The following is a 25,932-nucleotide window of genomic DNA, read 5'->3' on the forward strand; positions in this document are numbered from 1 at the left end:
ACCTTTCTTTCACCGTTTCGCTCACCTTCTCATTCCACCACGGTGACTCCTTTCTGTGCCCTGTTCAAGTTGGACCATTCATCTTCGCAACTGAACTTGTTTCTTCCTCTACGTTCTTATCTTTTAATTTCTACACTAACTCTATGATCTCCCGCAGTCTACGACTTGTCCTAATGAATGACTGCCCAGCTATATCTTGTAATTTTCCCGCTGTTTTTCTTCGGAAACCACGTGTTGCCCACAACCATTGCATTCCTCTCACATAACTCAACTAGTTTATCTCCTTCTTCATTCCTTTCACATATCCATAGGGTCTAGTTACTTCTTCCTTTTCTTGTCTTTCGTTTTCCTACCCGAGCATGATAATGACTTCCACACCACTTATCTCCTTTTCTGGTTTCTCCAGGAATTCTTGAATGTCCTTTCTGTGGTGTCACTTCGTTCCTCATTCTCAGTCTTATCCTGCTGTTGATGTACTTTACCATATCCACAGTCTCTTACACCTGTTTTGAAATGATCAGGTCCATTCTATATTTCGCCTCTCGCATACAACCTTTCCTCATTCTCTTCTTTCCTTTCCCCTTCCACTGTGTAACAATGTGTTAACTTCGCCATATTTGATTTGTTCACTACAAGTTATGTTATAAATGGGGAACAATTGCGAATCACCTTCGATAATTCCATCACAGTTGCTATAATATCATTTCGGTGCTATTCGACCGTGATTGGTTGAAAGTGACACTAACTGTACTTTGGATTGGTCAATGTTCGATGCGTGGCGGATGAGATAAATAGTCTTTGGAACTGACATGACCTCTGATAATAGTGACTATTCATAACAACCACCTGTAACAAATCAATATCTGTCATCCTCCCATTGACATCCCCACTCCAATTCTAATCAACCCGGTAACCAACAGTAAAAGCCATAAAGCCACTTCCGATACTGGTAACTCAATCACCGCACCAAATACAGCCAAACTGACCAAATCAAAAAACCTTGCCGCTCTATACCAGTCCAAACAAATCCAACTCCCCACCTCGCCCCGCTACGCCCCCAACACCCCCCAGTCAAGCCACTCAACCGTTACCCTCATCATCCGACCTCCCAACCCCCATCATAGCCCCCAGAGCTACCCAGAGCAGAATCAGACCCCGCTAACCTGCCCTTAAGCATACCTCTCCCCCCATTCCGGTCACGCAGTCTTGACCACCCCACCGCCACCAACCCTCCCTTATCTCTCTCTCTCTTAGTCCAACCCTTCGTAAGGGTGTAGTGGCATCACGCGACAATCCTTTTGGTGATCTTCCTCCAGGAGTCTCTGCTTTGGGCATGGTGACTTGCTTGCTGTAAGCTCATCCCGGTTAAGTTCTTGATCTGGTCCATCCATCGTAACGGCGCACGTCCTCTAGGTCTTCGGCCTTCGACTTTTCCCTCTATGATAAGTATTTCCATTGCCTCCTGCCTTCTGGCAATATGACCAAAATATCCGAGTTGTTTTTGGTTGATAAGTGTCGACAGTCTTGATCTGATGCCGAGCTGTTGCTGGATCGATGGTATTCGCAGTAATCTCCTATAGCACCACATTTCTAGAGCATCAATCCTGCGGCGATCCGCCGTCTTCATCGTCCAAGTTTCTGCTGCATAGGTCGCGATAGGGAAGATTAGAGTTCGCATGAGGGTGAGTTTTGTCTTGGAGGTGATGGAGGTGTCCTTCCAGATGCGAGTAAGTTTTGCTGTTGAATTTCTCCCAATTGCAATGCGCTTGCGGATCTCAGGTTCACAGTCTCCAGTATTTGTGACAATAGATCCTAGATACTCGAAGCGACTGACAACCTCATAATCCGCAATTCTTGTGATGGCAGGTCTGTTGTTATTAAAACGGTCTACAATCATCAGTTTGGTCTTTTTATTGTTGATTTCAAGACCATATTCTCTGCTTCGCTCGTCTAGCCTCCGCATGATGGTTTCTAATTTATGATAATCTGTTGCAATAATCACGGTGTCATCTGCATATCTGAGGTTGTTAATTTTCCTGCCACCAACTGTGATGCCGTCACTCCAGTCCTCGAGAATCTCCCTCATAATATATTCACTGTATACATTAAATAAGAGGGGGGAAAGAATGCAACCTTGTCGCACACCAGCACAAGTAGAAAAGACGTCTGAGAGGTCGCCATTAACTCTCACTGTCGCAGTGTTCGAAGAGTACAATTGTTGGATCAGGTACACTAAATGTCTTGGCGTCCCCATCTCAGTGAGTATAGCACAGAGCTTTGACCATTTTACCTTGTCGAAGGCTTTCTTGTAGTCCACGAAGCACAGGAACATCTTGATATTATACTCCCTTGTCTTCTCTATGAGCTGCCGGATGTTTAGGATCTGCTCACGAGTTCCTTTGCTTGGAACAAACCCGGTTTGTTCCTCTGAGATTTGTGGAAGTAAGAAGGTATTCAGCCTATCGTTCAGCACCGTGAGCATGATGCATGGGAGATGAGGGCTATCGTTCGATAGTTTGCACAATCAAGTGGAGAACCTTTCTTGAACAGTGGTACGAAGACGGAGTGGCACCACTGGTCCGGCCAATTTCCAGATGTCCATATCTTCTGACATAGCTTGTGCAGGATGTCGACACCTAGGTCACCCATGTTCTTTAGGATTTCAGCAGTGATTCCATCTTGGCCTGGTGCTTTCCTGTTCCGGAGCTTTTTTATTGCATGTTCCACTTCTTCTCTAAGGATCATTGGTTCAAAGTCTGTTGGGTTCTGGTGACCTGGCATTGGTTGTGGGTCATCAGTGAACAGCTTGATGCAGTATTCTCTCCATACTTTGGCGAAGCCCGCTGCATTTGTGATGATATTCCCTTGGTCATCTTTAATAATCTGAGTCTTAGGCATAAACTCTCGTGCTAAGTATTTTACCTTGTCGTACAGTTCTGTGCTGTGATTTTTGGTCGCATGCGCCTCTAGTTCTGCACACAGTTTCTTAATGTGTTCATTCTTGTCTCTTCTACAAGCATGTTTGATATCACTGTTCAGTTTTTTCATTAGTTGTCCTTGTTGTTCTGGATCTGTAACTGTGAGCCGGATGTTAAGTCTCATTTCAACTAGTGCCAAAGTTTCGTCAGTCATCCAGTGTTGTCGCTTCACTATAGTGTTCATTTTTGGGACCTTGCTCGCTGCGTCTGTGATCCATTCTTCAATTCTCTTCCAAGCCATGTCACAATTTCCCTCTAGGTCAGGTGGCCCAGTGCTTCGTAGTGTTTCTTGGAAAGCAACTGGCTCAGGGGCCGCTAACTTTTTCAAGTTTATTTTGACAACTGATTTGCTCAGTTTGATTCTGAGGTAGGCCCAGAGTAAACGATGATCCGATCCGCATTCGGCACTAGGTTTTGTTTTCATATTACGGAAGGAGGTTCTCCATCTTTTATCGACAAGGATGTAATCAATTTGGTTCTTAACATGCCCATTCGGAGAGGTCCACGTAAAGAGACGGCGTTTGTAGTGTTTAAACATGGTATTCATAATGGAAAGATTGTTTTCGCTTGCAAACTGTATCAACCGGTTGCCTCGCTCATTACGTGCACCCAGGCCATACTGTCCTATAGTTTCTCGCAAGTGGTTGTCCATCGAGGTGGTTCCTACTTTTTCATTGAAGTCTCCCAATATGACGGTAATACCTTTTGGTTTAAGTGATGCTATTGTATTTTCCATGTCTGCATAGAAGTCTTCGATTTCTTGGTCGTCTGCAGCGGTGGTGGGTAGATATACCTGGATCAGGTGTAGTTTATATGGTTTAGTGTTGAGAGTGAGGGTCAGTATTCTTCCATTGATAGGTCTGTATTCCTCAACATATTGGGATATCCGCTTATCAACAAGAAACGCGACGCCATTCTGACCTGTATCATTTGCCCCGGCGATGTATATTACATGGTCATCTGTTTCAAAATGCCCACATCCTTTCCAGTGAGTTTCTGGCAGTCCACAAATGTCTATTTGGTGTTTCTTTAGTTCTCTTTCTACAATGCGAAGTTTTCCTGTCTGAAGTAACCCTCTCACATTCCATGTAGCTATTGCTTTACTTTTGCGAAGTTGGTCTGTATTTGGTCGATCAGTAGCAGATTTACCGAGCGAGGCCTGATCGTTCACCTCTGCACGTCCGGTCGCACATTTCACATCGTTCGGCCCGGACCCAAACTGACGCCGATCGCTACTCGGGTCGCGCAGCATACCAATATTAATTTCTTGACTCTGCATGATGCGCTCATGGGATGATAATCAGGTGGTTTCCCCTTGCCTTCCTGATCCTATGCCGTTGGCCATCCAGTGGCTCTTCCGCCTTTAGGGGCAGTTTCCCACCCCAAGGACAAGAGGGTGCCCTGGACCTCTACCTGCTCGTCCGCCCTCCGAGGAGGCCGTTGGCACTTGGTAGAGGGGGACCACTTATACCGGTGATCACTCGGTAGACGCAGTTTAATGTCATGCCCTTATAGTTCAGTGCTATAATTTCCGCCACGTGCAAGAATCGCTGCAATAGGTGTGGAGTGCCTAGGGACCAGGCGAAGTGTGCGAACTGTCTTGGCAGTCATTAAGAGAGCTAAACTCCAATCCACCCCCTCTCCACCTTCCATCAACCCACTGGATGGGTGACCATCCTCTCACTCTACTCTCACAGGCATTGAGCCAGCTTTACCTGCTCCCTATATCGGGAAATTATGAAATACCTTGACTCTCTAACCAGAGAACCTAGGCCTCCTTTCCCACCCTCCGGGGTGCAGGCCACATCCTGGCCAGTCTGATTTTCCTCAAAGGTACCACCATCCTTCTAAAACATTCTGTTCCAGCCCCCTAAGCAGCACTCAAGGCCCACAAGGCCAGGGCTAAAATGCTCAAATGGATCTGCGCTTCGCCCACGTATCCGTTGAGGCGCGTGGTCTACTTACCTCACGCTGCTACGGAGCGCCACACTCTTCATTTCCTGCCACCAGACACGACACGAACGACACTATGTTCACAGCCACTTCATACATGCGGTATTTGAAACACCAGTATGTGTGTATCAAGACTACACAGTTATCATGTTGAGTTGGTAAAGTACGAGCTACTAACGGTATCTGCACTTCAATGATGCATATTTATCTTAATGTTTAAGAATAATACGAGAATAAGATTTCTACGGCGATTTAAATTTTGGAAATAGGAAAGCTGACAATAAGTGTCCTATAAAATCTATGAATATTTCAATAAATAATTCTTCATAAGAAACATGTTGGTCTTTGCTGGCCGGACGTGCACTATGACTTCTGCTATGGGCTAGAGCAGTTTGTTAACTTTCATTGATCTGTCTCAGTCTCATCCTTGGCTTTGACAATATGAAAGTGACTGAGGTATGAACGATGCTAGTAATGCCATTCCTTATGCAGCCAGTCCCTGCTATGAATGGTGTGAAAATGTTGCTCATAGGGTCGGTTGATGCATGCATTTCACTGGGCTTGGCAGACTGAGATGTAATAGCAACTTCTCGCTCGGTGTGGAAAGCAACGGGAAACTTCCTCACCCCTCATTTCCCTAGCACGTCTCTTCAGTGATGCCTAGGCCACCTATGACAGTTGATGGCAGCCTTAGGGCTGAGGATGAACATATACAAGAAATATGTACCAAATGATTTTCGTAAAACACTGACAATTTAAAAGATGAGCTACTTGGCGTGCTCTCCCGTTTAGCCACAAGGCTCACTAAAGAACACATTATTTTCAAAATTTCGAATTTCTGACACTTGATGGTAACTCCTAGTCTGATTAGGTGCGATATATTGTCCGCACATTCCCATCGCCACTTTGAGATGACCTTACATTTCGGACATGAGCAGTTTAGCTGCCTTTTGGCCAGGAGAAAGTGACATACTAGCCTTTCCTCTGTTAACACAGTTCGTGTTGTTCACAGCTGCATCATGTGCCCTTACAGTTCATTGACGAGGCCTGTGTAGTAAATGAACACCGTTAGCCCGTAGTAGGACCTCGCTAATGACGTGCTAACTTCCTCTACTGACACAGATATTACCACCACGTCACAACCAATACACTTCACGAGCTCTCGATGTCGAGTGAAATTAAGAGTGAGACTTTTATGTTCATGTTACTCTGATTGTCATCAAATTTGGTGAGAGAGTTAATTTGGTTTAAAGAGAACAGAAAATGCTTACCACTCCGGGGATGGCAGCACTGACGAAGAGAGCCAGCGAGTCCGGCCACGGCAGCAGGCGGTACTGTTCCCACCATCTCTTGACGATGAGGCTCACGTAGAAGCCAAGCACGAACGACATAGGAATACTCTCACTCTGGCTGCTGAAATACGTTCGCACCGAGTCGAAGATTCTGCAACAATAAACCACAATTCACAATCACCCTCTTCATTTACAACATCAACTGCTGTTCGCATTACCACGTGACAGTCATTCAATATCGCCCTGTAGCCTGACATGACTGGAGTAAACGTCATGTACTGTACGACATCCGTCGGCTAAACATTACATCCATGAAGGCGAATCCTCGATCTTCACAAACTGGATGAATTTCTGTGTTAAATGATCCGATCATTCAGCTACTAAAACTCCACGAGGAATATCAAACAGAGAAGGTCACTAATGCTAAAGGAGTGTTAAAATTTACCTATGATAACTACGACATTTACAATAAGATACAAAAGTTGAAAACTAGAAAAGCGGCTGGAATTGATAATATTTCGGAGGATATACTTGTCTCTTTCAAAGAAACGTTGACTATGTGGTGTAAAATATTATTGTAGAATATTTGATTTGTATTTGTATGGTTCATGTTTGTGGGTTACTGTAGTCACGTCCTAGTTCGTGAACCATGCGCAACGGCTGAGTGGCCTAGTAAGTGGTCCTGAGAGTCGGGATACCAGTTGCTATCGAATGGGAGTGGGCATCTCGGACATATTCTGAGTCGTGGCCCTCCTTGTGCTCAGGCGGCTAGGACTATACAATTCACCGGTGGTCCACAACCCGTTAGAGGAGAGATCCTCACTTGGACTATGTGCAAGTAGGGTAGCTTCCTGCTTCATGAATTTACCGAGCTCAGAACATTTTAAGCGAGCCTCGGACTTATAGGAGTAATGGAGTCCCACTCCCATTTGACAGGCGAGGGACTCCTTGGAAACAACTTGGCGAACGAAATGGAATTCGATGGGGAGCTATCAATATTAATGGGGCTTATGGAAGAAAGAAAGTAGAACTGGCTGAGTCAGCAAAGAAGATGCATCTGGATGTGCTAGGAGTAAGTGATATACGGGTAAGGGGAGATAACGAGGAAGAGATAGGAGATTATAAAGTGTACTTGACGGGTGTTAGAAAGGAAAGGGCAGAGACTGGGGTAGGGCTCTTTATCAGGAATACCATTGCACGCAACATAGTTTCTGTTAGGCACGTAAATGAGCGAATGATGTGGGTAGATTTGTCACTTGGAGGAATTAGGACAAGAATTGTCTCCGTGTATTCACCATGTGAGGGTGCAGATGAGGATGAAGTTGACAAGTTTTATGAAGCATTGAGTGACATCGTGGTCAGGGTCAACAGCAAGGATAGAATAGTGCTCATGGGCGATTTCAATGCGAGAGTTGGGAATAGAACTGAAGGTTACGAAAGGGTGATTGGTAAATGTGGGGAAGATATAGAAGCTAATGGGAATGGGAAGCGTTTGCTGGACTTCTATGCTAGTATGGGTTTAGCTGTTACGAATACATTCTTCAAGCATAAGGCTATTCACCGCTACACATGGGAGGCTAGGGGTACCAGATAAATAATTGACTATATCTTAACAGACTTCGAATTCAGGAAATCTGTTAGGAATGTACGAGTTAACCGGGGATTTTTCGATGATACAGACCACTATCTGATCTGTAGTGAACTAAGTATCTCTAGGCCTAGGGTAGAGAAAGTGAAATCTGCCTGCAAATGAATAAGGGTAGAAAATCTCCAGGACGAGGAAATTAGACAGAAGTACATGGATATGATTAGTGAGAAGTTTCGAACAGTAGGCAGTAAGCAGGTTCAGGGTATAGAAGTGATGATGATGATGATGATGATGATGATGATGCTGCTTGTTGTTTAAAGGGGCCTAACATCGAGGTCATCGGCCCCTAATGGTACGAAATGATATAAGAAAAAATTCAAATTCATCCACTGACTAAAATAAAATAAAAAATGTCATGAAGAATAAATGGATGGACATGAACCCTACAAAAAACAAAAACAAACAAACAAAAACAGTGGATCAGACTCAAAAAGAAGGTAGTTAATTAGAGTATTACTGACCAAGGGACCATTTATAAAGCACAATGATGCTTGATGTCTGAAGGGCTGCTAAATTCACGTCTAAGGCCCCACAGAATGGTACATGTCGCGAGTAAAGTAGAACCATGGTATTTGTCATGTTGGGGTACTGATCAAAAGTAGCGAAGACTCACGGTGTTCCACACAAGATGCTACTACTCACAAGTATTGCAATTCGTACAGGGAACGCAGACCTATGGTGTTTCTCACACAATGGCGCCACTCATTGCCAACGCAAACCGGTAAGGTTCCTCACCTAGGTGTACTAGTCACGGGCGCCGGTATTCCCGTGGTGTTCCTCACATAGTGGGTACCAATCACAGGCAATGCTGACCCACGGTGCCGCTCATATAGCGGTACAACTCATAGGCTACGCCCAGACCCGCGGTGTTGCTCACATGGGTACAACGCACGGGTACTGGAATCCACCAGGCCAGGCTACTAATCACAAACCTATTTCGTACCAATTTAGTGATACTACTCGCAAGTACATGCAACCCATGGTGTTCCCCGCATGATGGTACGAATCAAGAGTAGTTTCATGGTTCTAATTCAATCATCCCTTGGTCGCCCCTTGTAGTCGCCTCTTACGACAGGCAGGGGATACCGCGGGTGTATTCTACATGTGCGTCCACCACCCGCAGGGGGTTATAGAAAGTGAATGGGTGGCATACAGGGATGCTGTAGTAGAAACAGCAAGGGAATGCCTAGGAACAACTGTGTGTAAAGATGGGAAAAGGCGAACATCTTGGTGGAATGATGAAGTGAGAGCAGCTTGTAAACGTAAGAAGAAGGCTTATCAGAAATGGCTCCAAACAAGGGTCGAGGCAGACAGGGATTTGTACGTAGATGAAAGAAACATAGCGAAACAAATAGTTGTTGAATCCAAAAAGAAGTCATGGGAAGATTTTGGTAATAACCTGGAAAGGCTAGGTCAAGCAGCAGGGAAACCTTTCTGGACAGTAATAAAGAATCTTAGGAAGGGAAGGGAAAAAGAAATGAACAGTGTTTTGAGTAATTCAGGTGAACTCATAATAGATCCCAGGGAATCACTGGAGAGGTGGAGGGGATATTTTGAACATCTTCTCAATGTAAACGGAAATCATCCTGGTGGTGTTGTGAACAGCCAAGCTCATGGGGAGGAGGAAAATGATGTTGGTGAAATTATGCTTGAGGAAGTGGAAAGGATGGTAAATAAACTCCATTGTCATAAGACAGCAGGAATAGATGAAATTAGACCTGAAACGGTCAAGTATAGTGGGAAGGCGGGGATAAAATGGCTTCATAGAGTAGTAAAATTAGCGTGGAGTGTTGGTAAGGTACCTTCAGATTGGACAAAAGTAGTAATTGCACCTATCTATAAGCAAGGGAACAGGAAGAATTGCAACAACTATCGAGGTTTCTCATTGATTAGTATACCAGGCAAAGTATTCACTGGCATCTTGGAAGGGAGGGTGCGATCAGTCGTTGAGAGGAAGTTGGATGAAAACCAGTGTGGTTTCAGACCACAGAGAGGCTGTCAGGATCAGATTTTCAGTATGCGCCAGGTAATTGAAAAATGCTACGAGAAGAATAGGCAGTTGTGTTTGTTTCGTAGATCTAGAGAAAGCATATGACAGGGTACCGAGGGAAAAGATGTTCGCCTTATTGGGGGACTATGGAATTAAAGGTAGATTATTAAAATCAATCAAAGGCATTTATGTTGACAATTGGGCTTCAGTGAGAATTGATGGTAGAATGAGTTCTTGGTTCAGGGTACTTACAGGGGTTAGACAAGGCTGTAATATTTCCCCTTTGCTGTTCGTAGTTTACATGGATCATCTGCTGAAAGGTATAAAATGGCAGGGAGGGATTCAGTTAGGTGGAAATGTAGTAAGCAGTTTGGCCTGACGACTTGGTCTTAATGGCAGACTGTGCCGAAAGCCTGCAGTCTAATATCTTGGAACTTGAAAATAGGTGTAATGAGTATGGTATGAAAATTAGCCTCTCGAATACTAAACTGATGTCAGTAGGTAAGAAATTCAACAGATTTGAATGTCAGATTGGTGATACAAAGCTAGAACAGGTCGATAATTTCAAGTATTTAGGTTGTGTGTTCTCCCAGGAGGTAATATAGTAAGAGAGATTGAATCAAGGTGTCGTAAAGCTAATGCAGTGAGTTCGCAGTTGCGATCAACAACATTCTGTAAGAAGGAAGTCAGCTCCCAGACGTAACTCTTTACATCGGTCTGTTTTCAGACCAACTTTGCTTTACGGGAGCGAAAGCTGGGTGGACTCAGGATATCTTATTCATAAGTTAGAAGTAACAGACATGAAAATAGCAAGAATGATTGCTGGTACAAACTGGTGGGAACAATGGCAAGAGGGTACTCGGAATGAGGAGATAAAGGCTAATTTAGGAATGAACTCGATGGATGAAGCTGTACGCATAAACCGGCTTCGGTGGTGGGGTCATATGAGGCGAATGGAGGAGGATACGTTACCTAGGAGAATAATGGACTCTGCTATGGAGGGTAAGAGAAGTAGAGGTAGACCAAGACGACGATGGTTAGACTCGGTTTCTAACGATTTAAAGATAAGAGGTATAGAACTAAATGAGGCCACAACACTAGTGGCAAATCGAGGATTGTGGCGACGTTTAGTAAATTCACAGAGGCTTGCAGATTGACCGCTGAAAGGCATAATGGTCTATAATGATAATGTATGTATGTATGTATGTATGTATGTATGTATGTATGTATGTATGTATTTTATTTGTATTCCTTTTATCTATCTAAATTTGGAAATGTAACTACTAAATTGTAAATTATTATTATTGTTGACTGATATTTTGTAATGTTCTGGAAATTTTCCCGATGCGGACTTTCGGAGCAGGATGTGTCAGCCCCTGTCGATTGTAGAAGCATGTTTTTACTAATTTTGGAAGATTGAAAGTTCGCGATTAAGGTTGATGTTCTGGAATATTGGTAAGGGGTTTTGATTGGTGGATCTGGGTGGCGAGAGGGAAGTTTCTGTGGTCTGAGTGGTTACTCGGTGATCGCACCGGGGCCAGCTTTGCCTTCTTAGGAGAGCGAGTTCGTTTCTCGCCACTTCGGAGATCCTCCCTCCCAGGATGGGCTGCCTTGGGGTAAGCGCTGTTGGTTTCATTGCCATCTTAAAATATATTTAATGCTTGCTTGTATTTTTAGCCCCTACTCGTCCAGACTCGCTACTCAGTTATTCAGGGCCCGCCTGTTTGATTTTCGAGACATTCCCCTTTTCGTTTAGTTTTGTAAACCGTGTCATTAGCAGATTAATCGGGGTTTGCCTCCGGTAACTTTGTATCACTTGATGCCCTGCATCAGAAGTGTTTTTGGTGTGGGAGCCTCTACGTCAAGTTTAAGTATTTCTGATTTCCCCCTTGTTTCCATTATGTGGCGCGATTGTCTGAAAGCGCGTTAACTTTCACGTAATATTGTACTTGCATCATGTTCTGGAAGTTGCATTATGTTAAGGTATCTTTGACTTACAAGAAAAGCCCTTGACAATTTACATCTAATTTGTTGTTTTGAGATATCGCACCTGGATTTTTGAATTGATGGATTTTGTTTCGAATTTTCTTTGTAATGTTTATTTTGGAAAATAATATCGCAGATCAAGGGATCACCGTTGATTTTCCTAGAAACCCACAACCTACGTATCCCAATGGCCCGCCTCTACACCCTTTCTTATAGTCATCACGTTGAACAACCTCATGCTCATTTGTTTATACTTGATGCAGTTCATCTGATGTTTTATTTTGTGCCAAAAATGTTAAAATGCCGTGTAATTTAAGTTTTCCTTTTTCTTTACTATGTGTGGCATAACCACTGGAAACCAGTTCCAATACTAAAGGCAATGGCTTGGGATATAGTACCATATCTGAAGAACTTATTTGATAATTGATTGCATAAAGGAGCTGTACCAAATGAATGGAGAGTTGCTATAGTAGCCCCTGTATACAAAGGAAAGGGTGATAGACATAAAGCTGAAAATTACAGGCCAGTAAGTTTGACATGCATTGTATGTAAGCTTTGGGAAAGCATTCTTTCTGATTATATTAGACATGTTTGTGAAATTAATAACTCGTTTGATAGAAGGCAGTTTGAGTTTAGGAAAGGTTATTCCAATGAAGCTCAACTTGTAGGATTCCAGCAACATATAGCAGATATCCTGCATTCTGGAGGTCAAATGGACTGTATCGCGATTGTCCTGTCTAAAGCATTTGATAGGGTGGATTATGGGAGACTACTGGCAAAAATGAGTGCAATTGGACTAGACAAAAGAGTGACTGAATGGGTGGCTATGTTCCTAGGAAATAGAACTCAGAGAATTAGAGTAGGCGAGGCTTTATCTGACTCTGTAACAATTAAGAGGGGAATTCCTCAAGGCAGTATTATCGGACCTTTATGTTTTCTTATATATATCAATGATATGTGTAAAGAAGTGGAATCAGAGGTAAGGCTTTTTGCAGACGATGTTATTCTGTACAGAGTAATAAATAAGTTACAAGATTGTGAGCAACTAAAATGACCTCGATAATGTTGTGAGATGGACAGCAGGCAATGGTATGATGATAAACGGGGTTAAAATGCCAGATTGTGAGTTTTACAAACAGGAAAAGTCCTCTCAATTTTAATTACTGCGTTGATGGGGTGAAATATCCCTTTGGAGATCATTGTTAAGTACACAGATGCTAATATAAGGGAAGATCTTCATTGGGGTAATCACATATATGAAGGGTACACTGGAAAAAAGAACATTGTCCAAAAATTCAAAAAATGAGTTATTAGTCCCATTCGTTAGCTTAGTAGTGAAGCTATCAACTCGAGAAATAGCAAAGAGAAACAATGAACGATGTCCGAGATATTCAGTAAAAAAGAAATGGTACACAGAGGAAGAAGGAACAATGTATGCGTGGAACTACATTAAAACGATTAGAGTCCACCAACAGCTCGAATGCGCATGCGCGTTTCTGCCATTGCGGTTTAAGGCAAGGTGACTTCTGGCTGTATCAGATGATTTGTTCCGCCTCTGTATTGTGTAGGTTTGTTACACTAATATTGTATGTAGTACGATGGATGCTGTGATGGACACTCATGTCCACAATTCAAGTGATGAGGAGACTCCAGTAGCGAGCAAGCGGAATCCTACAAAGAAGAAACGTAAATTCGGTAGTGTGAAAAGTGTTATGAAGAGGTTACGAGATACTACGTATGAATCTGGTGAAGACTGTCACTGCAAATGGTTACAATCTTTTAAGCGGGTCACTGCAAGTGAACGGAATAAGTTAATACATTATTTTAATAAGTTAGATGATACAAATGCCCAGAACTCGTACTTAGCGGGATTAATTACCTTAATTCCTGTTAACCAAAGGTGACCCCGGTAGCCAGCACAAGAGGCCCGTCTGCATGATTTTTCTTATGTGTATAAAGTTCGTGTCGTGTGTGAAGGGACACTCGCTGAAATTAATGTTCGTTTTAAAGCAATCTTTTTTTTTGTGTGTGTAACTGCCCGCAGTTTACACACAATTCAATTGTCCCTAGCTACAACACGACACTCCCCAATTGACAAAAGGGAAAAACATGAGACAAGAGGCAAAAGTAAACTTCCTGAGGAAACATGAAGCAATGTCTACATTTCTCAGTTCTCTTAAGGGGCGCAAAGGTCATTATAGTTTACAAGATACAGGAAAAGTTTACCTACCTGAAGAAATGAATGTGAAAAAGCTACTTTTCATGTTCCTGGAACGCTATCCGCATGTTCAAATTTCTTATGAGACATTCAGAATAACACCAAATTTAACATCTATTTTGGGTATCCCCGGACTGACACATGCAGGACATGCGATGATCAGAAAGCATCAGGTAGAAAATTAGACAAGGCTAAAGAAACATCATCTAATCTGGAGGAAATAAAGATGGAAGAAGATTTGAAGAAACTGCATAACGAAATGAAACTGCACAAAGTTAGAGCTGTCTGGTTCTACAAAAGGAAGAGAAACGCAAGAAGGGATGCTAGCAAAGATGCAGCATACGAGGCGATAACTGTAGATTTTGGAAGAAATCTCCCGTTACCGAACATATCGACCAGTGAGGCTTATTATCGTAGTCTACTTTCATTTCATGTGTTCAATATACATGTTTTAGCAACTGGTATGTCGGCGATTTACACTTACGATCAGACAGTGAGAAAAAAGGGAGCGGGCAAGGTAGTTTCAATGCTACATCATTTAATAACAACCTACCTAGATCATTCTGTCCGTAATTTCCACAATTTCTGTGATTCATGCAGTGGACAAAACAAAACTTCACCATGATTAGATTTCTCCACTATGTAGCAATAACATTGAAATGCTTTGACCAAGTAGTTGTCACTTTCCCAATAAGAGGACATTCTTACATGGAGTGTGACAAAAACATGGGCCATTCCAAAAAAAATCTCCAGCAGAAACTCCAGATGACTGGCGGGAAGTATTTAGAAGTGCTCGAGGGAAATCTTTTCCTTTTGAAGTAGTCGATTGTAAAACTGATATGTTCACGTCCTGGGGTAACTTTCTAACACCGATGTATAAGAAAACATTTTATACTACAACCCGGCCCATCTTGGAACTTCGAATTACACCCAGATATCCACAGACAGTTGAACACCGTGAAACATACAATGGTCTCTTCAATTTCACCACTGTCATTGCAACAGGGCGTAAAAACGTGTTACACGGCCAACATAAAGTTGCGCAAGCATATTCAGGACCAAATCCTTTGCCTGAAAAGAAGTACAAGGAGCTTCAAATACTGAAGAAGTTTTGCCGAGATGACGCACAGGAGTTCTTTAGTCGTCTACCTGTCATAAAAGAGTCGACTAAGAACAACCGAACGACAAAGATAGTGATGTTTGATAAAGTACTTTGGTAAGAGGCTTAAATTAAATTGATCATTACATAACAGGACAGAGAAATACTAAAATGTATATTACGTTTTGTATGTGTACGGCCAAATTTAGTTATAAAAATGTTCAAATTATTGTTTGTACTGTTTATCAATTATTTTGATTTTTTAAACCGAAAGCCAGACTTTTACAAATTGAACCATTTTCAGCAAGTCTTTGATAGAGACATTCTAATGTGAGCTATTATATGCATATTTGAAGTAATATAAAACATAAAATTCATAATTGACTGCAATGCTTTTATTTCAATTTGTGTTAATTTCAGTATATTATTTTTTCTAAAACATTGTAACATACTCTCAAAAACTATTTGTTTAATATATTGAAGTATTGTTAATGCTATATTGGAGGAATAATCAGTGTAATATCATGCATGTCTCCATTCTTTCAGGAGACTCCAGAGGAAAAACGCACATAGTCCTTGCACTAATGAACTAAAAAATTTATTACTAGAGTACTTGTTAACTTAGAAACATCATATTGATGGATGAGATGCACATATATGTGACAATAATTTAGACACCTACTTACAAGAAATTATCTCCTTAGTATTTTGTGTAGAAGTGTTCAAACTTTAAAATGTCTCTCCTGTAAAATTTGCTTTTTGTGACAATGTTCGTTTTTCCTGTGTGCCCTTCATATATGATTGTAAATACGTGGTACAGAACTCTACACATGGTTATGAGGGTGTTTAGGGGTTGTAGTAAGGACGTAAAGGAGAGTGCATATAAGTCTCTGGTAAGACCCAAACTAGAGTATGGTTTCACTGTATGGTTCCAGGATTACTTGATTCGAGAACTGAAAAAATTCAAAGAAAAGCATCGTTATTTGTTCTGGGTGATTTCAGACTAAAGAGTAGCGTTACAAAAATGTTGCAAAGTTTGGGCTGAGAAGACTTGTGACAAAGGAGACGAGCTGTTCGACTAAGTGGTATGTTCCGAGCTGTCAGCGGAGAGATGGCGTGGAATGACTTTAGCAGACGAATAAGTTTGAGTAGTGTCTTTAAAGTTGGAATTCAAAAGGATAAATTGGGGCAAATATTCATTTATAGGAAGGGGAGTTAGGGATTGGAATAACTTACCAAGGGAGATGTTCAATAAATTTTCAATTTCTTTGCAATCATTTAAGAAAAGGCTAGGAAAACAACAGACAGGGAATCTGGCACCTGAGCGACTGCCCTAAATGTAGATCAGTAGTGAGTGATTGAATTGAAAATAAAAGATAAAAGTGCCGAAGTTGGAAAAAGTATGCAGTTACAGAGAGAAGCCACTGAAGCTAAAGAGATAAACTGAGTAAAGTTAAGTCATAGGAGAGTGTGCGTCTCACGTGAGAATGATATTAGAAGCTGCGCTAAGTTAACCGCCACGCTCTTTCAGCAATAGACCCGCCGCTGCCGTGATCTTTCTTGGCGGAGATTTCCGATTGTGTCCGTCAGTTTTAGCTCACAGAGCAGTTGTTGCCCAGTCAATTTTTAAATATTATAGTCTTATACTATAGCCCAAAATTAATATTCTTAAACTTAAAAAGTAATGTAAGAGCTATAGACCTAAATTCAGTGAAAGGTTCCTAAAACGCGGCAAAAAGTCAAAATTGCATTATCGAGATACCATAAAACCAGATTTCGAAAAATATTGCACGAGGTTTATTTAGTTCATCTTTTCATCCAAGTGCATCTCTTTTTCAAAACTAGGAATTTCCTGCTCAGCAAACGAACAAGTTAATGTCATCAACCAAGAGGTTCTGAATGGTTTGACGTACTGGGATGATGTCACTTATGTTAATAAATCTGGTTTGTGCAACGGAGCATGACTGAAGCTAGACAAAAGAATCCAACCGGCTCAGCTTCACAGAGAAAGTGTTTTATTCCAAGAATACACTTAGCACCTGATAATCCCCATATAACGGTCGTTCTTGAACGGAGGCAATTTTCTCTAAGTCACGAAAACAAACTTTATACACATTTGGGATAAATCTCTCCACTCCGGTGTTTAGTCATGGACAGATCTATAGACGTCAAAATACAACTTTCACATACGATATGGTTAATAAGAAAATACCTTTTCTAATTCCATTCAAATACCGTATATGTAATTAGGAAAGTGTAACTTTTATTCATAAGATCTATTAACAGTCTATTTAAATTTTCTAATTACTTTTTAGTAATTACGACTGTCGATCTTGTGTAAGATACATTAACATGTTCATGTCATATTTCCAATTACTTAACACCTAGTAATTTGGAGCGTCGAAGACGGACCTACGTACTAGTCTTAGAAACACTTCCTAGAAAAAATCGTAGCTGAAGGCATCTGCATCAGGATTTTGTGAAACTACATTAGTCACGCAGATATCAGTGCTTGTTTGCAATTAGCAGCACTGTCGATAATAATAATAATAACAATAATAATAATAATAACTGTTTTACTTGCGGAGACGTATGCTCCTCCTCCTGGCCTCAAACCTAGTACCGTCGTGTCGGATCGGGCACTGTATTCAACAGTACGTATACGTGATCGCGCACTGTTTGTAGACATCATTAGCTGTGAGATCGTGTGACATAGGAACGTATCTTCGATCTGCAGTTTAAACCATGAACTCTGCACGAGAATGGCTGGATCCTCAAATCACACCGTACGAATACATGGCAACACTGAGCAGACAACACACGACCATCTCGTTCTTACTGCAACTATTTCCTGTACTTAGTTCTAGGGTTGGGCACTATGTCCCTGTTTCGGCACACTGTGCTGGTGCATAGTTATGTTCCGCTCTTCCGGAACATGGAGCGAGACCGAGACAGTCACTGCCCTTCACCTACTGACTGACTGTCGATACCGGCAGTGTGCCGCCATGTGCTGGAGTGTTCCGTGTTCCGCCGTATCCTCTTTGTTCTGAGAGTTCCGTTGCACCGGCAACTGGCCTTCAGTACATGCGGATAACTTAATGTGTTCTGTATTGTAAGAGTAATATATACCGTACGCAAGACGGCAATCTTTGAATAATGTCGCACCGGAGTCCTGTTTACAACTTTTTTACTAGAATATAATCGGACATGCGATTTATGTTCTTCTGTTTTGTCTGCAAAGGGATCTTCAACCGGCACAATGACGAGACATTTTAAACTTAAACATCCTACAATTTTTATTTTTGCGTTCTGTTTGTATAGGCCTAGTTTTAATTTAATCTCATGTTCCGCTTCTATATAGTGTTTAATGGTTATCTTCGTGTTTTGCTTGTATGGGTTATTATTTTATTTTATTTTCGTGTTCCGCTTGTATATTGTGCACGAATGTTTCTTCAACTGTGCGAGTATATTTTTAATTGGTGAAAATAACATTGTGACATTTGCTGCCAGTGTAATTGTGACAGGTGTATTTCAGAATGAATGAAAACATTCTTATCCTAAAAACAACATCCAGACATGATTTCCTGGGTGCCTATTTCAGAGTTCCGACTGCTTTTTCACGTGCCGTGAAGTTTCATCCTGGCCCTAATTACTCGCAATATAGACTGATGCATTCAACTGGTGAAAATATCCTTGGATTAGTTACTTTTAAACACCTGTACTGACATTGTAACCGTTGACTGAAAAAATCTTCACCTAAAAGCAGACTTTAAACGTTATTACTGAGCGTGAATACCAGCGTTCCGACTGTTCCTTCACGTTGCGTGCAGCTTTACGCTGGCTGTAACTACACACAGCACGTCCGGTACAGCAGCACATTTCTGCTGAAGCGGAGCATGTCATGTTCCCTCACGAAGTTCTCTCTACTCCGCAGTTAGTCCTGTGTCCCGTGTGCCGGCACACTGTACCGAAACACTCCACCTCAAGTTCCTAATGTTCCGCAACAACTGGCTGTTCCGGTCTGCCCAACTCTACTTAGTTCATGCATAAGATTAAAATATTAGACATGGTCAGAAATAACTTCTTCTTTCTGCTTCGCAATTTAGTCACTCAATTTACAGGGTCCGTGCTTCTTCATCTGCCATTCACGTTGGAGCTGTCCATCCATGGCCGAGGTTAGCCTCACCCTCTTTAGCGGCCATTCCCATCATCGGTCGTATTGACCCCCAGGAGTATCTCTTGTTATCTCTCCACTTCGACCAGCTATTACGCATCAGAGAACCGTCAGCATTCATTCTTCACCATGTATGTGGACCAGGCGCAACACCTTTGGGTTCTCCTGCAACCATACCTGGTGAATATACCAAAAAGAGCGACCAAGATTATTTTAGTACTATCATCTCTATAAATAGCTCGTCCAACATACGCACTAAACTCAAGTTCAACGTATAATGACTTTGCAATGTTCTTCCACTCCCAGTTGTTTATCGCGAAATAGACCTCAAGAGCCTGACGTAAGAGGTCGTGAAGTTGTCTGTAAACACTCAAGTAGTTCCTGTGACCGCACAACCTTCACCTCTATCACTTCAACACTTCCAACTGGCGAAATGTCACGTCACAAACGTTTGTGGGCCGGGAGATTCCGAGGATAAGTTCGGCTCTCCAGATGCAGGTCTTTTGATTTGACGCCCGTAGGCGACCCGCGCCTCGTGATGAGGATGAAATGATGATGAAGACTGACAAATAAACCCAGCCCCCATGTCAGAGGAATTAACCAATTATGTTTAAAATTCTCGACCTTGTCGGGAATCGAACCTGGGACCCCTGTGACCAAAGGCCAGCATGCAAACCATTTAGCCGTGGAGCCGAACGCGCTAGAAGACAGCAGGAATCGTGAGCGCAACTATTAATGATGGGTGCATCGAATGAGCTCGTAAAACGAGCACAGGTGCGAAGAACGAGTAGCTTACAACAAGACGTGCCCGCTGCAATAGTTCAGTTGGCAGGGGCGCGGTCAGACATTTGTCTGGGACGTGGCAAGCTTGCATAATTAATAGACTTTTTTATTTTCATTTATTTATTTATTTATTTATTTATTTATTTATTTATTTATTTATTTATTTATTTATTTATTTATTTATTTATTTATTTGGCCCTGAGGGCCGTTGGCATGGTGGCATATGGTATGGAGATGCGTTGGAAGAGGCTAGGAAACATGTGACAGGGTTTCACTTACTTACGTCGTTTAAGGCAGCACTTGTTCCAACTGACAACCTCCGTGGTCGATACAGAACCGCGTGCGATGTTGCAAGGACCGTCTGGCACGTTGCAACATCTCGGATATAACGGAACGGCACGCCTGTGTGATGAGCTGCTTAAGGTGAGCAGGACTGGCCGGGTCCAGCGCATACACCAGTCGTTTTACATGGTCCCACAGAAAATATCCAGGAACGTAACATCGGGCGACCTGGCAGGCCAGGAGACAGGTCCTCCCCTTGCCATTCATTTATCAGGATAGGTAGGACGACCACCGCCGTGTGCGATTGAGCTCCGTCATATTGAAGGCGGTCAAGGAGTGGCACATGTTCCAAGAACGGTGGTAGATCATCTTGAAGAATCCGCAGATAGTGTTTTCCCGTCAGAGTAATGGCGACCAATGAGGTGATCACCCACGATGCCTGCCGTACCCAATGGGAATCATTCACACTCCAGTAATCCGTATTATAGCGATTAACGATTACACTGTTGTGGAACTGCGCTTAGTCCATAAACAAGATCGTCAGTAAAAAAAGGCAAAATCACTGGCCACATGCTGTAGGGTCCATCGAATGAACGCTACCCGTGCTTCGAAGTCATGACCTTGGTGTAAGTGCAGATGGTACGGGTGAAATATCCGCATAGCAGACCCCGGGAGAATGTGTGAGGGTTATACCGGTCAGAGTCCGTGTCCTTGTCAGGACCGCAGTAGCCTGTCTAGCTTCGCCATCGACATACTCGTCTCTGGAATACCTCACATGTGTTGTGACTTGCCTCCAAGGAGGGGAGGTTATCTACCTGCCATCGCATGTTCTTATAACCTCAGGACTAGCTCGGGCACAGGCTTATTGACCTAAGAACCTTTCGTCCTACTTCTTTCCTCTTAAGATGGACCTTCCTCGAGATCAAACAGCATTGGAAGTGTTCTTGTAGTGTCCCTCATTATTTCTACGAGCTTCGTAATATTTAGTCGCTGGATGTTCAGGTCCTGGGAGATAGTCGATAAATTTAGCAAAATACGCAGTCAGGATTTCGTGTTTTCTCAAAGTCATATGACTCAGGATTTCTTTAGAACCGTGATTCTCAATTGGATGGGTCGTTATCATCAGTTTACTTACAGTGGCAGGATTATCAGCTGAATGACTATCATCCTTTGTTTCATCAAACCGTGTTTTAGTCAGTTGTTTGCAGTGGCTTTATTAAGTTTTCACGGCGTTCCTTTGAGTAAACTCTACTTAAATGTATGTACGTTTACAGATTTGAATAATTTACTGCAGTGGGGAAGGGGTACCGACCAACTGAAGTTTCTCATAACAGAACTAAAGAGGATAGATCAGAAAACAGAAATTAAAGGGAACCAAGAACAGAAAAACGCTGTAGAGCAGGCCATGACAAATGTCTTGTAATCTAGGAACCAGCAATCACAGGTAATTTTCCTAGTGCTCGGATCGTTAACATTTCTTCTATATAGCGGCCTAGATTATTATTTAACATTAATATCAAGGCAGAAATTGCCCATCTTACTTACCAACATCCCCGCCTCACTCTCTTGTTCAACCGAGTGTGTATTATTACTAGGGCTCGGATGTTTAAGACCTAAAAGTGACAAAATAAGACCCAAAAATGATTGATCAAAATATGGCCATTTAAAAAAGTTATAAATGGAAACGTCATTTCCTTTTATACATATTTGTTAACTACATTCTCTATCCTTACTTTCATATTAATTTTCTGAGTGTACATGTTTAGCAGTTATTCAGAGTCTATTGTCCTTGATTCACTTATCAAACATTTGTAAATACATACCTATAAAGTATCAGATCACATAACACCCTGGTCTGAAATACGAGAAAACTAGAAATCAATATTATGGAACATTTAAGCCCACATTTCACTAATATTACTCAAACGCGTTAAAGTTTAAAATCAGCACCGCAATGTCTTTCATTACGTTATGGTAGGGCAGCAGAGCCTATATTGCAGACTCACTGTTCTCCGCGGGTGGAATTAAAGTGCTTCAAAGCATCAGCGCGAAGACCTCCGATTATCACTGAACACATTCTTGTCAGAAGAGAAGCGCCTTTCTACGTGGTGCAAATGGTAGCGCTGCTCCTCTCACTGTAAAAACAGTCATTTAGATTAAGCACGTTTTGAAGTTTCCATTTTACACTGTCGCCAACTATTCCATGTGATTGTTGTGCTGAAAGTACAACACTTTTCACAATTTCAATACTTGCATGAATTTGTAAGCTAACAGCTTCTAAACGACGAGTAACTGCACTCGATATAATTCCAAAGGCAGAGTATTCCATTTGTATTAACTAAAGATATGATACCGAGAAGCAGTTTTGCAAATACTAGTTCGCATTCGGTAAGTCGATCATGATTTTGCACAGCTACAGTTGTCATCAAATCGCCAAAATATGATACTTCTACGAAATTAGCTCAAAATATGACCTTATGACAAAAAAATAGCCGAAATGTGCATTTGTATCTATATATATAAAATAAGAGTTTTGTCTGTACATTGCTCAGAATTCGAAAAGAATGGTATTTCTGTATCGGTCATGTCCATAGTAACAAGGAAATGCACTTTTTACTTTTCCGTAATTTCTGTCTGTCTGTCTGTCTGTCTGTCTGTCTGTATGTATGTATGTATGTATGTATGTATGTATGTATGTATGTACACGCATCACTAGAAAACGGCTAAGGTATTTTTAATGAAAATCGGTATGAAAAGTCGGGGAATAAGTCGCAACAATCTAGACCATAAATAATTTTATTCAGGCTGATGGAAATGGTAGTTTAGGGGAAGGCCTAAAATTTAATTTTCAAATATTTATGTTATTAGTGGTCATATCTTAATAAAAATTGGTATGCAAAGTCGGGAAATAAGTCGCTACAATCTAGGATACAAACAATTTTATTCACGCTGAGTGAAATGGTAGTTTAGGGGAAGGACTAAAATTTAATTCTCAGATATTTATTAGTGGTTGTATCGATGAAAGTTATTTATGTCTTATAAATTTTTACCTTACCGGCTATGATCACAGAGATATTCATGAATTTGGATGTTTGTTGCTAAGTCCATATCACCGCCGAGTCACGAGAAAATGAGTAAACAGATTTAAATGAAAATCGGTGTGTACTGTCGGAGAATAAGGAACTACAGTCTACGCTATAAATTATTTTATAAGACGCATCGAAGAGTCGAAAGAAAACTAAATGTGAAGTTCTACAATATAGAACTCTCATAAAATTGATTAACAATAACATTACATTGGCCATTGTTTGTTGTGATATGTTTTATGTCTTCTGTTGCCACTCATCTCTGATAAATAGGACTACTGCTGCGTACCGAGTATTTTTTTTTAAATTTGCTTTACGTCGCACCGACACAAATAGGTCTTAAGGCGACGATGGGATAGGAAAGGCTCAGGAGTGTGAAGGTACAGCCCCAGAATTTTCCTGGTATAAAAATGGGAAACCATGGAATACCATCTTCAGGGCTGCCGACAGTGGGGTTCGAATCATCTATCTCCTGGATGCAAGCTCACAGCTGTACGCCCCTAACTACACGGCCAACTCGCCTGGTCGTACCGACTGTAACAGCCTGCCTGAATACTGGCGGAAGTAGCTGGGGAGTTAGATAACTTTCTTCTTTAGCAGGCCATTCCTCTGTTTCATAAATTTTCCTATACTACTGGTACGTAACACATTGGTTCATCATAGCATTCGAGCTATTCATTTTCTACTCTGGGGCACTGATTGGAATGAGCAGTTTACATATTTAACGGAATAAGGGCAGACGAGTGTTCACGGCTGTCTATGGCCTGGTCATCCACTCTGGAACTTTGGGCTGTTAGATCGGCACCATACTACTGTTCGTTAAAAGTGAGAAAATGTGCGCATTTTCATTTGATCGAGTATTTTATATGATAAAATTGCTTTTAATTGCTACATTCCTACTGACGTTTTTGTAATGACCTATGTTGACTTCAGTTAGGAAAACCACAAAGTCAGCCTTTATGAGAATCCCGTAGCGAAGCAGGGTACATCAGCTAGTAACAAATAAAAACCACTTAATTGTGTCAATGATCACCTGATTTGCACCAAAATCCAATCAGGCAAGAAAATAGAGACTTTTCCTAAACATCGGAGCCCTTATTTTTATAAGCACACACATCGGGCGAGTTGGCCGTGAAGCTCGCATCCGGGAGATAGTGGGTTCGAATCCCACTGTCGGCAGCCCTGAAGATGGTTTTCCGTGGTTTCCCATTTTCACACCAGGCAAATGCTGGGGCTGTACCTTAATTAAGGCCACGGCCGTTTCCTTCCCATGCCTACGTCTTTCCCGTCCCATCGTCGCCATAAGACCTATCTGTGTCGGTGCGACGTAAAGCAAAATAGCAAAAAAGAAAAATTACAAGCACAGTTGAGCGACACCAAACCGGGCAGATTATACTCAGCTCGGAAAAGAAGGCGTCAAAGAAAGAATTGTAGACGCCCGGCATTGGTCGTGCCCTGCTGTACAGTATATGATTGGTTATACGATAAAAATATTAAGCTCAGAAAAGAAAAGTATCAGAATAGATCGTTACTTACAAATCAGCTATGATATAAATGAAATAATAATGACTTAAAATAACCTATAAAATATTACAATATAACATGAAAAATGTTGGCTTAAAACTTCACTATACTGCGAAATTCGGTCACTATAACGAACAATCTATATATATAAAATAAGAGTTTTGTCTGTACATTGCTCAGAATTTGAAAAGAATGGTATTTCTGTATCGGTCATGTCCATAGTAACAAGGAAATGCACTTTTTACTTTTCCGTAATGTCTGTCTGTCTGTCTGTCTGTCTGTCTGTCTGCCTGCCTGCCTGTCTGTCTGTCTGTCTGTCTGTCTGTCTGTATGTATGTATGTATGTATGTACACGCATCACTAGAAAACGGCTAAAGATAACTTAATGAAAATTGGTATGCAAAGTCGCGGAATAAGTCGCTACAATGTAGGCTATAAATAATGTTATTCACGCTGAGTGAAACTGTAATTTAGGGGAAGGCCTGAAATTTAATTTTCAAATATTTATGTTATTACTAGTCGTATCTTAATAAAAGTCGGTATGCAAAGTCGTTGAATAAGTAACTATAATCTAGGCCATAAATAATTGTATTCATGCTGATTTTAATGATAGTTTAGGGGAGGGCCTAAATTTTATTTCTCAAAAATGTATGTTATTAGTGGTCGTATCTTAATGAAAATCGTTATGCAAAGTAGGGAAATAGGTCGCTATAATCTAGATCATAAATACTTATATTCACGCTGAGCGAAATGGTACTTTAGGGGAAGGCCTGAAATTTAATTCTTAAATATTTATGTTATTAGTGTTCATATCTTAATACAAATCGCTATGCAAAGTCGGGGAATAAGTCGCTATAGTGTAGGCCATAAATAATTTTATTTACGCTGATTGAAATGGTATTTTAAGGGAAGGCCTAAA

At 41.5% G+C, this 25,932-nt stretch overlaps 1 protein-coding gene across 2 annotated transcripts in view; it reads right to left on the reverse strand.

The window, feature by feature from the left end:
• Positions 1 to 25,932, reverse strand: part of Best2 (bestrophin 2) — a 232,724-nt gene that overhangs the window by 75,321 nt on the left and 131,471 nt on the right. For both annotated transcript variants that reach the window (XM_067156771.2, XM_067156772.2), the window contains one exon: positions 6,203 to 6,374. In XM_067156771.2, the coding sequence (XP_067012872.1) occupies positions 6,203 to 6,374 (172 nt within the window). The remainder of the gene's footprint in view (positions 1 to 6,202; positions 6,375 to 25,932) is intronic.

This window comes from Anabrus simplex, chromosome 12, assembly GCF_040414725.1.
Source record: "Anabrus simplex isolate iqAnaSimp1 chromosome 12, ASM4041472v1, whole genome shotgun sequence".
NCBI classification, from domain to species: domain Eukaryota; kingdom Metazoa; phylum Arthropoda; class Insecta; order Orthoptera; family Tettigoniidae; genus Anabrus; species Anabrus simplex.